General features: G+C 42.5%; 1 protein-coding gene across 6 annotated transcripts in view; it reads left to right on the forward strand.

Annotated features, from left to right (window-relative positions):
• LOC106607988 (girdin) overlaps positions 1 to 14,151 on the forward strand; it is a 94,349-nt gene that overhangs the window by 55,857 nt on the left and 24,341 nt on the right. For all 6 annotated transcript variants that reach the window (XR_001329355.3, XM_014205542.3, XM_014205573.3 and 3 more), the window contains exons 9-13: positions 8,437 to 8,518; positions 11,084 to 11,242; positions 11,412 to 11,558; positions 12,220 to 12,364; positions 13,114 to 13,292. Coding sequence is in view for 5 of the 6 variants with exons in the window: in XM_014205542.3 (XP_014061017.1) it covers positions 8,437 to 8,518; positions 11,084 to 11,242; positions 11,412 to 11,558; positions 12,220 to 12,364; positions 13,114 to 13,292 (712 nt within the window). In the remaining variant the exon portion in view is untranslated. The remainder of the gene's footprint in view (positions 1 to 8,436; positions 8,519 to 11,083; positions 11,243 to 11,411; positions 11,559 to 12,219; positions 12,365 to 13,113; positions 13,293 to 14,151) is intronic.

Here is a 14,151-nt window from a genome sequence, read left to right on the forward strand (position 1 = left end):
CCAGATTTGCCAGTTCTTGCTGTGAGATGTTACCCCACTCTTCCACCAAGGCACCTGCAAGTTCGCGGACATTTCTGGGGGGAATGGCCCTAGCCCTCACTCTCCAATCCAACAAGTCCCAGACATGCTCAATGGGATTTGGATCCAGGCTCTTCGCTGGCCATGGCAGAACACTGACATTCCTGTCTTGCAGGAAATCACGCACAGAACGAGCAGTATGGCTGGTGGCATTGTCATGCTGGAGGGTCATGTCAGGATGAGCCTGCAGGAAGGGTACCACATGAGGTGGGAGGATGTCTTCCCTGCAATGACGACAAGCTCAGTCCGATGATGCTGTGACACACCGCCCCAGACCATGACAGACCCTCCACCACCAAATCGATCCTGCTCCAGAGTACAACGGTGTAACGCTCATTCCTTCGACGATAACCGCAAACCCCTGGTGAGACAAAAGCGCGACTCGACAGTGAAGAGCACTTTTTTCCAGTCCTGTCTGGTCCAGCGACGGTGGGTTTGTGCCCGTAGGCAACGTTGTTGCCGGTGATGTCTGGTGAGGACCTGCCTTACAACAGGCCTACAAGCCCTCAGTCCAGCCTCTCTCAGCCTATTGCGGACAGTCTAAGCTCTGATGGAGGGATTGTGTGTTCTGGTGTAACTGGCGCAGATGTTGTCGCCATCCTGTGCAGGTGTTGTTACACGTGGTCTGCCACTGCGAGGACGATCAGCTGTCCGTCCTGTCTCCCTGTAGCGCTGTCTTAGGCGTCTCACAGTATGGACATTGCAATTTATTTCCCTAGCCACATCTGCAGTCCTCATGCCTCCTTGCAACATGCCTAAGGCACATTCACGCAGATGAGCAGGCACCCTGGGCATCTTTCTTTTGGTGTTTTCCAGAGTCAGTAGAAAGGCCTCTTTAGTGTCCTAAAGTTTTCATAACTGTGACCTTAATTGCCTACTGTCTGTAAGCTGTTAGTGTCACTTCTTGGTGACAGGGGGCAGTATTCAGAAATTCAGATGAATAACATGCCCAAATTAAACTGCCTGCTACTTGGGCCCAGAAGGTAGGATATGCATATTATTAGTAGATTTGGATAGAAAACACTATGCAGTTTCTAAAACTGTTTGAATGATGTCTGTGAGTATAACAGAACTCATATGGCAGGCAAAAACCTGAGAAAAAATCCAACCAGGAAGGGACTTGTTTTTCTATCTAATCCCTATTCAAACTACAGTGTCTGTAGGGTCATTTTGCACTTCCTAAGGCTTCCACTAGATGTCAACAGTCTTTAGAACCTTGTTTTATGCTTCTACTGTTATTGGGCAGAGAATAGGAGCTGACTCAAGCCTGGGACCAACGAGTTGTTTACTGTGCCAGCACGTAGGCGCGCCCTTCCTTTTTCCTCTGTAATGAATACGCTATTGTCCGGTTGGAATATTATCGAAGATTTATGGTAAAAAGACCCTAAGGGTTGATTGTAAACATCGTTTGACATAGGCGCTGTCCTAATATAATCTAATGTTATGCTTTCGCCGTAAAGCCTTTTTGAAATCGGACACTGTGGTTGGATTAAGGAGACTCTTATCTTTAAAATGGTGTATAATACTTGTATTTTTGAGAAATTTGAATTATGAGATTTTTGTTTTGAATTTGTCGCCCTGTTACTTCACTGGCTGTTGATAGTGTGTACCGCGGGTGGGACGCTAGTGTCACGGAGGTTAACGACCGTTCCACAGGTGCATGTTCATTAATAGTTTATGGATGGATCATTGAACCATGGGAAACAGTGTTTAAACACCTTTACAATGAAGATCTGTGAAGTTATTTGGATTTATACGAATGATCTTTGAAAGACAGGGTCCTGAAAAAGGGACGTTTCTTTTTTTGCTGAGTTTAGTTACTCCACAATACTAACCTAATTGACAGAGTGTAAAGGAAGTCTGTACAGAATAAAAATATTCCAAAACATGAATCATGTTTGCACTGAAGTAAATCTGCAAAAAATGTGGCAAAGAAATTAAATGTTTATCCTGAATACAAAGCGTTATGTTTTGTGGCAAATCCAACACACATCATTGAGTACCACTCTCTATATATTTTCAAGCATGGTGGTGGCTTCATGATGTTACGGGTATGCTTGTCATTGACAAGGACTAGGGAGTTTTTTGGGGGATAGAAAGAAATGGAATAGAGCTAAGCACAGGCAAAATCCTAGAGGAAAACCTGATTGTCTACTTTCCAACAGACACTGGGAGACAAATTCACCTTTCAGCAGGACAAACTAGAACACAAGGCCAATTATACACTGGAGTTGCTTACCAAGACGACATTGAATGCTCCTGAGTGGCCTAGTTACAGTTTGACCTAAATTGGCTTGAAAATGGCTGTCTAGAAATGATCAACTTGAAAGAGCTTGCAGGATTTTAAAAAGAATGTGCAAATAGTGTACAATCCCAAGTGTGCAAAGCTCTCATAGCTGTAATTGCTGCCTAAGGTGATTTTATGTAAATTAGATATTTCTGTGTTTCAGTACATTTTTAGTTCAGGCTGTAACACAACAAAATGTGGAATAAGTCAAGGGATATGAATACTTTTCTGAAGGCACTGCGTGTAATAGAATGAACAGTACCTGTCAAATAAATACAAATCAAACAAACCACATCCATCAATGGAAAGATCTTCAGCTCTTGTTTATTTCTGCGTGTCTGTAGAGTCACTCCCCATTCTGCACCATCATCCATCTCTGCTTTCCAGTCTTATAAAAGGCAGACTGTTGAATCTCCCTCCAATACCATGTACACATGGGCTAGGCAGTAGATATTTTCCTGACACTCCAGGAAAGCCGGGATGTGTTGGAGGGCTGTTAGGGCCTTTCAGTGGCTGGTGGCAGAACTTGTACAGACGGCTGGCGGTATCCACCCGCTTCTGGATCTCTTTCTCCCTGTGGTGCTTGGCCAGTAGCCCATCAATAGCCATTGGCCGTGGCCTTGGTCCAGGACGAACTCCTATCTTGTTGCCGGCCAGGGAGTAGCTTTCAGGGGCAGTGGTGGCGTGGCTGGCAGAGGTCTGCGCTGCTGGGGCTGGATCGTTCTCAGCAGGGAGGAGAGCAGAATGTCATGCATGTCCGTCCTCTCCTGAGATAGACAAATAATTACCTTAAGTGATGATAATCACACAGCTAAACTACGTGAGTGGCGAAGAGGTAACTGTGATCATGTCGCTATGCTGTTATTTTTTTGTGTTCAGTCACTAGATACATGGAGCTTTTTTACATTTGTCTTTTTGTAAACGTTTAACTTGCTTTATCATGTGTGTTAGTAATGTGCGGTTTGACTCAAGAGAAAACAATGCATTAAAAATGAAGTATGAGGACACTGCTTCAAATTAGTGGATTTGGGTATTTCAGCCACACCTGTTGCTGACAGGTGTATAAAATTGAGCACACAGCCATGTAATCTCCCTAGACAAACATTGGCAGTAGAATGGCCTGTACTGAAGAGCTCAGTGACTTTCAATGTGGCACCGTCATAGAATGCTACCTTTCCAACAAGTCAGTTTGTCACATTTCTGCATGCTAGAGCTGCCCCATAGCTACTGTGTTTGTTATTGTGAATTAGAAACGTCTAGGAGCAACAATGGCTAAGCCGCAAAGTTGTAGGCCACACAAGCTCACAGGACGGGGCCGCCGAGAGCTGAAGAACATCAAAATCTTCTGTCCTCGGTTGCAACACTCACTACAGAGTTCCAAACTGCCTCTGGAATCAATGTCAGCACAATAATTGTTTGTCGGGAGCTTCATGAAATGGGTTTCCGTGGCCAAGCAGCCGCACACAAGCCTAAGATCACTATGTGAAATGCCAAGCATCGGCTGGAGTGGTGTAAAGATCGCCGCCATTGGACTGTGGAGCAATGGAAACGCGTTCTCTGGAGTGATGAATCACACTTCACCATCTGGCAGTCCGACAGACGAATCTGGGATTGGCGGATGCCAGGAGAACGCTACATGCCCCAATGCTTAGTGAAAACTATACATTTAGGTGGAGGAGGAATAATGGTCTGGGGCTGTTTTTCATTGTTCGGGCTGGGGGGGGCAGATACTTTTGGGCATGTAGTATAGAATTTTTGTACAATTCATATGAAGCTACATGTATTTGTTTATCTGGCGTTAGTGCGTAAGCCTAGTCTTTAGGGCGTAAGTGTACGAGCACCAATACATGCCAATTACCAAATGCTTTTGGGAACTTGGGCAGAAATGGTTACATCGATCCACTGAGGCAAAAGCAGAGATGAAAGCACTTTACCGACGTCAACTAGATTTTAAGCATTCATTCTTTCGATGTATGACATTTTCTGGTGAGCAAGGGTTTATTTAGTCTTCTAGGGCAACAGGTAATGACAAGAAAAGCTGCATGTACTGTATCTGAATATTTACGGGTTGGGTGCGATTTGCGAATGAGTTATTTGCCATTCTGGGCATGTGAACAAACCGCTGACCCGCAAATCATGTGCGTGTGTGATATTGTGACTGTGTGTCAACCTGACCACGTCCTTGAAGTAGGACATTCGGTAATTAGCTTTGGCATCAAATACTATCGAAAGTACAGTTAAAGGATATTAAACATTCAGATCTGGATTGACAAGTAGGCTAAATCATGTGAAGTTACAACCTCTAGGGCTTAGTCTACACAAGTTGAATAAAGGATGCAAGTGTGTAAGCACCTCTTAACCATTGTGGTTGTGCATTCTTGCATATTATTGTTCAACGCGAGTGTAGACTAAGCCTGTAATGTATATGCTCCTATTCGTGTTAGTCACTAAATCTAAATATGACCTTGAGTGATTTAACATTTCCCCAATAGGAAGTCGTACCTTAAGCCAACACTTTTTTTCCCACTGGTATTTTCTGCTGGAGACAGGTGACTTGATGTCTGGGAATGGAAAACCTAGAGAAATTGAATATTAACAATAATTATGCATAACTTGCAAAGATATCCACACAGTAAATTATGTAGCCACATTTTATTAATGAAATTCATTTTGGATTAGTTATTTACCATAAGAGTAATTTACAGGTGTTGTCCACAGTGCTTTCAAAGGTAGCAGTGACTGGTTGGCTGTGTGTTTTTAGAAACAATCAAGTTTTTAATAGTTGGGAATTGAAAACGATTTACGTCTCAGTAATACTGTTAATAATGCGACCAGGTGTATCTCATCTGATTTGAGAATTGCCTACGATATCCATGTCTATTTTCTTTGGACCACACAATTCTATCTAGTGAGCGTACACACAACCTTTTAACGTATTTTACCAGGTCAAAAATAACATCACTTTTTCAAGGGAGACCTGGGCCCAGTTTCCCCGATAGCGGTGGAACTTAGGCTTTCAAGTGTTTTAAAAAAAATATATACAAAATTAAAAAAAATAAAAAACATTTTTAACGATGCATCGTTCTTACATTGGCCAAAGATGTAACATGCGTTTCCCAAAACACCACGTAGCGTGAACGGTCTCTATGTGCGTCATTGCAGCATGATACTGATAGGATCGAAAAAAAGGCAGAACTGCTCTCGGTTTCAGCTTTCTCCATTCAAACCTTCCCTTAACATTATAATTATCTCACAATACTGATGACGGATCAGCTCCTAGAGAGACATTACCACCTACAGCTGCAAATTGTGAGGCGGCTTATTCTAATGCTTACCCAATAAAAATCATTGCGCACATGTTAGGATACACATCATGAAATATGAGACAAATTACAGACAGTAGCCTAGCTAGCCTACAAGTAGCAAAATATAACTCAATTGATTGCGCATTAAATGTAAATTGATAGGATTGAAATAGGCCTATAGCCTACTGTATTTATGTTTTAATGCAGTCATCTGTTTTCATTTGAAGCATGTTTTTATACGTCGCTTGTTTGTATCAATTGCAAGAACATTGGCAACTTTGTAGTCAACTTTGTTCTGAACTTATCAGCTGTCACAGAGAGACTGATAAACCATGTAATTCTGTTTAGCAGAGCTCTTCTGTGTATAAAGTGACGCGGGAGGGCAAAAAAAGCATCTAACGACGTACTTATATGGTCTACGAGTGGTCTGAGGCAGGCATTAGATTATGGTCGCTTTCAAGTGCAACGTTAATAACGATGGTTTAGGGAAACGGCTCGGAGATTTACCGACGCGCCTACAAAGGATCTAACGATTAGCTTAGCCTTAAAGACATGTGCCAGTACTTTGACGACTAAGAAAGTATTTTATAAACCTCCTGCATTGGGCTGGATGTTTAGTTCACACATGCACAATTACTGTCTAACTCAATTAGACACAAAATCCCTAGTTTGAAACTACTATTTTCTTGAAGCTGTGCCGCGCCATTTCCCCGCACGTGGGCCAGCCCCATAGCAATTTGAGTTCTAGCCAATGAGCTTCAACCCCTTGCATTTGAGTGACAGCTAGCAAGAGGCCTAACCAGCATTTGCCAATGAGCGCGAGAGAGACACTTTTCAGGGACCACTTTTGGCTCAGTAGTGCTACTTTCAGAACTACTGGCTAAAAAGTATACCGCCGTCCATCTGCGTGAATGTGTGGTGTGTCTCTCGAATGTTAATTTAACAATTTCCAGACCAATGAATAACAGAACAGTTATACTGTACCCCATATCAACCAACTAGCTTGTAGTGACAAGCCAACTTTGTCATTCAGTATTGCTGTAACGTTACTGTAGACTACTACTGTACCCCACCCACATCAGCCAGTAGTTAGTGATACAATAGCTAGTTGGCTACAAAGAAACAATTAATGACATCGACAGATGTATAAAATAGAATACTGGATATGCAATATCTCGCCATTTCCCAACCCAGAAAACAAAAAAGTATTTTTTTAGCGTATGTGCTAATATGCATCTACTGGTATAGTCTGGCCATCTTTGAATGCATCAACATTATTTTCTCAAACACTTCAGGGACTATTGTGATGGATTCAAAGACCACATTTGGAGTGAATCTGACTTTTAGTCCATGAGCAGATTTTCTTATGATTTTATTTTCAGCATTAGCGTTATATATTCCAAAAAGTAAATTAATTTTCCTTATTTTTTTTAAGATATCAATGCCAATCTTAACATTGTTCATCATGGTAATGTCTTTGACCCTAGAAGGTTTCAAGTTGATGGGCCATTGGGGAAGTGGATTTATAAAAGGATTTATATGGACACATAAAATCTGATTAACTGATTTAAAAAATAAAATACATATATTTATTATTATTATTTGTTTTTTAATCAGTTAATCAGATTTTATTAATCATATATATAAATAAATAAATAAATAAATAAAAATGTATCAATAACTCAGCCATCTCTTAACTCTTAACCAATCCCTTAAATTTTTCTCAAACTAAGTTAAGCGATGTGGTTGCAAAGCTATCGGTAATTTACCACAGTTACCGGATTCTTCAGTAATTTTGAGAATTAACAATCTATTGTAACTTTGGTAATTTATACTTAAATAACTTTTAAAACATGTATTCATATATAGTATTAATTTGTGTCCATATTTTCCATTAGTTTCTGGTAGATAGACTGCATATTTCAAGAGAGAAAAAGAATGAATGAAAAAAGCATCTAATCAATGATGGCATTATTTTCAATTAACTCTGCAACTTTTCCCGCTATTGACATTTTTCATAACTGCCACCAGTTTGACACCAAAACATTCACAACAAATACATATTGCCAGAGTAAAATAAATAAGTTTGTAAAATAACAAACATTCACTAAGTTGGTTTATATTTGTGTTTTACACCTTTATCATAATTAAATGATTTTCAAATAAATAATTTCCATATTTTACATAAATAATGCCACACAGAGGGACAGAAGTGCCACTAAATGTCTCAAATCCTTGAAAGATACCAAAATTCTGGTAGTTTACTGGTAAACGTTAAACGTTTCCAATAATATACCCTCCGTTTGCAACCCTAACCATGAGTCTACAAAACTAATTTGCTGTTATTTGGACTTGGTTAATGAAGTTTTTCAACAATTTTCCAAAATGGATGAAAATATATGCTGACAGACCTTATGGGTCCTTGAGGCAGATTTGTTCAGCATGATGAAGTACGCCTACATACCAAGTTTCAAGTCTCTAGGTCAAACAGACGGCAATATGAGGGTTTAAGTGAGACTGCTTATAACAGCGCCACCTATAGGCCAATCGGTGCCTTTCTTTTTGACCAAGTTACTCATGGCATCTAGTTTCTGTGCCAAATTAGAAAAATGGCCAAAAAATAATATTTATTCTAAGAATAACTGTGTGGGACAGTTATGGTCTTGTTTGTGTTTTAAAAAAAAAATGCGTACATGTGTGATTTAACATATTTTTCTTTCTTTTCCTTTCGCTCTCTGCCTCTTTCGCTCGCTCTCTCTCTTTCAGGGAGGAGAAGAGTGAGCAGCTGCTGGACTGTAGACAGGAGCTGGACAATATGGAGACTGAGAACAAGAGGATTCAGCAAGAGGTACTGGACAAAACAAACCTAGCTACTACAGCACAAAGAAATATAGAACAGATTTCCAACTCTGCATTAGAAAGATGAAACTAGCACAACATATAGTCCAACATAACACATTACCGTCCAACCCCAGAGCAGACTGAGACCTAGGTGTGGCACAGAATAGGTCAACACAGCTGAGTAATCACTGGGAGTTAATTACAGCTGATGTCAGAGCTCCCAGTCCACGTCACATTACACAATTTAGCATCAGCATGACTCCACTTAATAGACTAATACACACAGTCTGCCTTGGACCAACATGTCTCTTCTGATCTCCAGCTACACACTTTCACACAGAAACTACGCACTGACCATGCTGCTGAGCTATGCTAGGCATCAATCCAGATTTACAAGCCTGTCACACAGAGCTTGCCCGCCGACAACTGGACAAAAGCTCCACCTATAAGACATGTCACCTGTTGTGCCCTGACTGTTCTCAAGGTTATACCACACATCAAACCATCTCCACCTCCTATTTGACATTCTTAATCATGAGGTTAAGGCCCTTAACCAATTAGTGGCTGAGCTATCTATAGTTTGGCTATCTCCTTAGATGTAGGCAAAGATGTTCTTTTATTTATAGTCTTTGCTGTAAACATGATTTGCAGCGCTAGTAAGTAAGGGACCACAGCAACAGCATGGCAGAGGTGCTTGTGTGTGTGTGTGGGGTCATTTCAAATCCCCTTTCCAGAGAAGATTACTGGCTAATGACCCTATTGACTAAGAGGAGCTTTAGTCTGTGTGTGTGTGTGTGTGTGTGTGTGTGTGTGTGTGTGCGCGTGTCTACCTACTCAATCTATGGTGTGTTTGTTTACCAATATTAATTATGCCTTTTTCTGTAATGCATGTACATTGAGTGTATAAAACATTAGGAACACCTGCTCTTTCCATGACATAGCTTTCACCTGGTCAGTCTATGATCCCTTATTGATGTCACCTGTTAAATCCACTTCAATCAGTGTAGATGAAGGGGAGACAGGTTGCGTAAGGATTTTTAAGCCTTGAGACATGGATTGTGTATGTGTGCCTTTTAGAGGGTGAACGGGCAAGACAAAAGACTCAAGTGCCTTTGAATGGGGTATGGTAGTAGGTGCCAGGCGCATCGGTTTGCGTCAAGAACTGCAACGCTGCTGGGTTTTTCACGCTCAAAGGTTTCCCGTGTGTATCAAGAATGGTTCACCACCCAAAGGATATCCAGCCAATTTGACATAACTGTGGGAAGCATTGAGTCAACATGGGCCAGCATCCCTGTGGAACGCTTTCAACAAATCAAATGTCAAATGTATTTATATAGCCCTTCTTACATCAGCTGATATCTCAAAGTGCTGTACAGAAACCCAGCCTAAAACCCCAAACAGCAAGTAATGCAGGTGTAGAAGCACGGTGGCTAGGAAAAACTCCCTAGAAAGGCCAAAAACCTAGGAAGAAACCTAGAGAGGAACCAGGCTATGAGGGGTGGCCAGTCCTCTTCTGGCTGTGCCGGGTGGAGATTATAACAGCACATGGCCTAGATGTTCAAATGTTCATAAATGACCAGCATTGTCAAATAATAATAATCATAGTAGTTGTCGAGGGTGCAACAAGTCAGTAACACAAGAGTAAGTGTCAGTTGGCTTTTTCATAGCCGATCTTTGAGAGTATCTCTACCGCTCCTGCTGTCTCTAGAGAGTTGAAAACAGCAGGTCTGGGACAGGTAGCACATCCGGTGAATAGGTCAGGGTTCCAGCAGGTCTGGGACAACAGGTCTGGGACAGGTAGCACGTCTGGTGAACAGGTCTGGGACAGGTAGCACGTCTGGTGAACAGGTCAGGATTCCATAGCTGCAGGCAGAACAGTTGGAACTGGTGAACAGGTCAGGATTCCATAGCTGCAGGCAGAACAGTTGGAACTGGAGCAGCAGCACGGCCAGGTGAACTGGGGACAGCAAGGAGTCATCAAGCCAGGTAGTCCTGAGGCATGTTCCTAGGGCTCAGGTCCACCAAGAGAGGGAGAGAAAAAGAGAGAATTAGAGAGAGCATATTTAAATTCACACAGGACACCGGAAAAGACAAGAGAAATACTCCAGATGTGACAGACTGACCCTAGCCCCCCGACACACAAACTACTGCAGCATAAATACTGGAGGCTGAGACAGGAGGGGTCAGGAGACACTGTGGCCCCACCCGATGAAACCCCCGGACAGGGCCAAACAGGCAGGATATAACCCCACCCACTTTGCCAAAGCACAGCCTCCACACCACTGGAGGGATATCTCCAACCACCAACATACCATCCCGGGACAAGTATAGCCCACAGAGTTCTCCGCCACGGCACAGCCCAAGGGGGGGTGCCAACCCAGACAGGAAGACCACAACACATTGTAGAGTCTATTCCCCGGCGAATTGAGGCTGTTCTGAGGTCAAAGGGAGGCGCAACTCAATGTTAGGAAGGTGTTCTTAATGTTTTGTACACTCAGGGGAAATGAGTGTGAAAACAAATATCTTGTATGTGTGTGACACTGACATGAAGTGTTTTGTTTGTCACCTCCAGAGCATGCAGTTGTTGTCAGACGCACGTTCTGCCAGGGCCTATCGTGACGAGCTGGACGTTCTGAGAGAGAAGGCCATCAGAGTGGACAAGCTGGAAAGTGAAGTGGGACGCTACAAGGAGAGGCTCCATGACATTGAGTTCTACAAAGCTAGAGTGGAGGTATGCCCGAACAAATCAATAGCAGTTCAGCACCCAACAAGCTTGACGTGTCAATGAAGCATCCATTGGGTGTAACATAAATGTATTGACTTGTTTCCCCAATGTTTGTTGAATGTTGTGTATTAGAAGTGACAGGGCTGATGATGTTGCTCTCTGCTGGGCCCTACAGGAGCTGAAGGAGGACAACCAGGTTCTGCTGGAGACCAAGGCCATGCTTAAGGACCAGCTAGAAGGAACCAGGGCTCGCTCTGACAAACTCCACGAACTGGAGAAAGAGAGCCTGCAGCTCAAATCCAAGATCCACGACATGGAAATGGTGAGGGAAAGATTGAGAATGAAAGTCTGTGTTTTGTGTGGGATTAAAGTTAACAGACATACTGGTATGTTTGTATATTTTCTCTTTTTGGAACTATTTTGTAGGTTCTCCCTTCCTTTTTTTCCTTCATCCTGTTTGAACTGTTGCCATGCACCTGCAACAAGATTGCTCAGATGTGCGAGTGCCTTTTGAATCTGGTTCTCTCTCAATAAAATCCCATATGCTGTACTGAATAGGTTCTCACTGTAAAAGCCAATTTATGCTTGATCCTGAAATGTGATCCAGAGGCTCTGTCCGGAGGGTGTGATGCAATTGCGTAGGCTTGCGGAGGCCAAATCAAGCTACGTAACCGCGTTGTCGTGCGCCTTCCAGATTTTGTAACAAACCGGAGGGCTCCGTATAGCTCTGCGTTGACATGATTGGTTGACGATAGGTGGGGACGGTAGGTCCTGTATAAACACAAACTCACTTCCTTGACAACTTCCTTTACAACTGCTCCACAAAGCACAAGAAGTATGAATGCCCTGACTTCTACAGAGGCTGCATCGCAGTAAATGCTGTACTGTCAATGCAAACGCTGGAATTACCTTAAATCGGCTTTAAGGTTTAGTAAACTGTATAGCCATCCTGACAGTACGTTGTGTGTTTGTCTGTGCATCAGGAGCGGGACATGGACAGGAAGCGTATCGAGGAGCTGCTAGAGGAGAACCTGGTGCTAGAAATGGCCCAGAAACAGAGCATGGACGAGTCTCTCCACCTGGGCTGGGAGCTGGAGCAGCTCTCCAAGACCCCTGATCTGACAGAGGGTGAGCAGCAATAGGCCTACTGGGGCTCTGGCTTCAACCCCGGCCCCGGCCCACCATATACACACACACACACAACAGTTTGGATAGGGTTTATTTACACATGATTCGCTCCTGTAATTAATATTTAATGAATCCGAGACCCAGATTAGCAACGGGCCTGGATTTGGAATAATGTTTAACTGGTCTTGGATCAGGATCAACCCTGTGTGTTTCCTCAGTAACTACAGTACTGATATAGATCTACATTTAGGGATGTCCCATACTTCCTCTTCCCATTGGGAAGTTCCCCAACACTACAACAGTACCTTTTTAGCATATCAAATTGTATTGGTCACATACACGTGTTTAGCAGATGTTATTGTGGGTGCAGCGAAATGTTTGTGCTTCTAGTTCCAACAGTGCAGCAATATCTAACAAGTAATATCTAACAATTTCACAACATATACACACAAATCAAAAATCTAAGTAAAGAAATGGAATTAAGAATATATAAATATATGGACGAGCAATGTCATAGTGGCATAGACTACGATACAGTAGAATAGTGTAGAATACAGTATATACATATGAGATCAGTAATGCAAGAGATGTAAACATTGTTAAAGTGACTAGTGTTCCATTTATTAAAGTGGCCAATGATTTCAAGTCTGTGTATATAGGAAGCAGCCTCTCTGTGCTAGTGATGGCTGTTTTCAGTCTCTCGGTGCAGTATGTTGTGTGTTTAACATAGAGTTGGTTTCATTGTGCAGTGCCTCAGAAGTCTCTGGGCCACGAGGTGAATGAGCTGACGTCCAGCCGCCTGCTGAAGCTGGAGAAGGAGAACCAGGCCCTGCTGAAAACCGTGGAGGAGCTGAGGGGCTCTGCCAGCGAGGACGCCCCTGCACACTACCTCAAGGCCAACAAGGAGAACCAGAGGCTCACCCAGAGGGTCAATAGAGCTTTTACACTTGTCCCATACGTCTTCACACTTGCTGCCTAAACATGGGCCCTCATCTGCCCATCAATCATCTGCCCACTCCACATTGGCTCCTTATTGCATCAACAACATAACAATGGCTGCCTGCTCTGTAACCCTACAGTACACTAGCATCTTTCTCCAGCCCCCTATATTTCACCCCAGGACTTGGCTTTCAGGATTCATAGATCCATGAAAACAGAGGGAGTTGAAAGAACTTAGTAAATCCTGAAGTCCATTTCCTATTATTTCTCAGACTTGACACTTGAAGGTTTCTCCAAGCTAACTCTCTCAGCTATTTTCAGACACTTAAACCTCTTGAAAGGCTGGTCCCGTATGCGGGATCAACATCCAGCGAAAAATCAGAGCGCCATATTCATAACCTAACCATAACCAAATGTAATAAAAAAAAATTCTCAAACATAGGACTATTTTACACCGTTTTATAGATACACTTCTCCTGAATCGAACCACGTTGTCCGATTTCAAAAAGGCTTTACAGCGAAAGCAAAACATTACATTATGTTAGGAGAGTACATCATCAAAATAGCCACACCGCCATTTTCCGACCAACCACATGCATCACAAATAACTAAAAAACAGCTAAATGAAGCACTAACCTTTGACAATCTTCATCAGATGACACTGCTAGGACATCATGTTACACAATACATGCATTCTTTTGTTCGATAAAGTTCATATTTATATATAAAAACAGCATTTTATATCGGCGCGTGACGTTCAGAAAATATTTTCCCTCAAATGCATCCGGTGAGTCAGCGCTACAATTTACTAAATTACTATTCGAAAACATTTTAAAAATGTAATATTG

Source organism: Salmo salar, chromosome 01 (assembly GCF_965601325.2).
Source record: "Salmo salar chromosome 01, fSalSal1, whole genome shotgun sequence".
In the NCBI taxonomy this organism is placed as follows: Eukaryota; Metazoa; Chordata; class Actinopteri; order Salmoniformes; family Salmonidae; genus Salmo; species Salmo salar.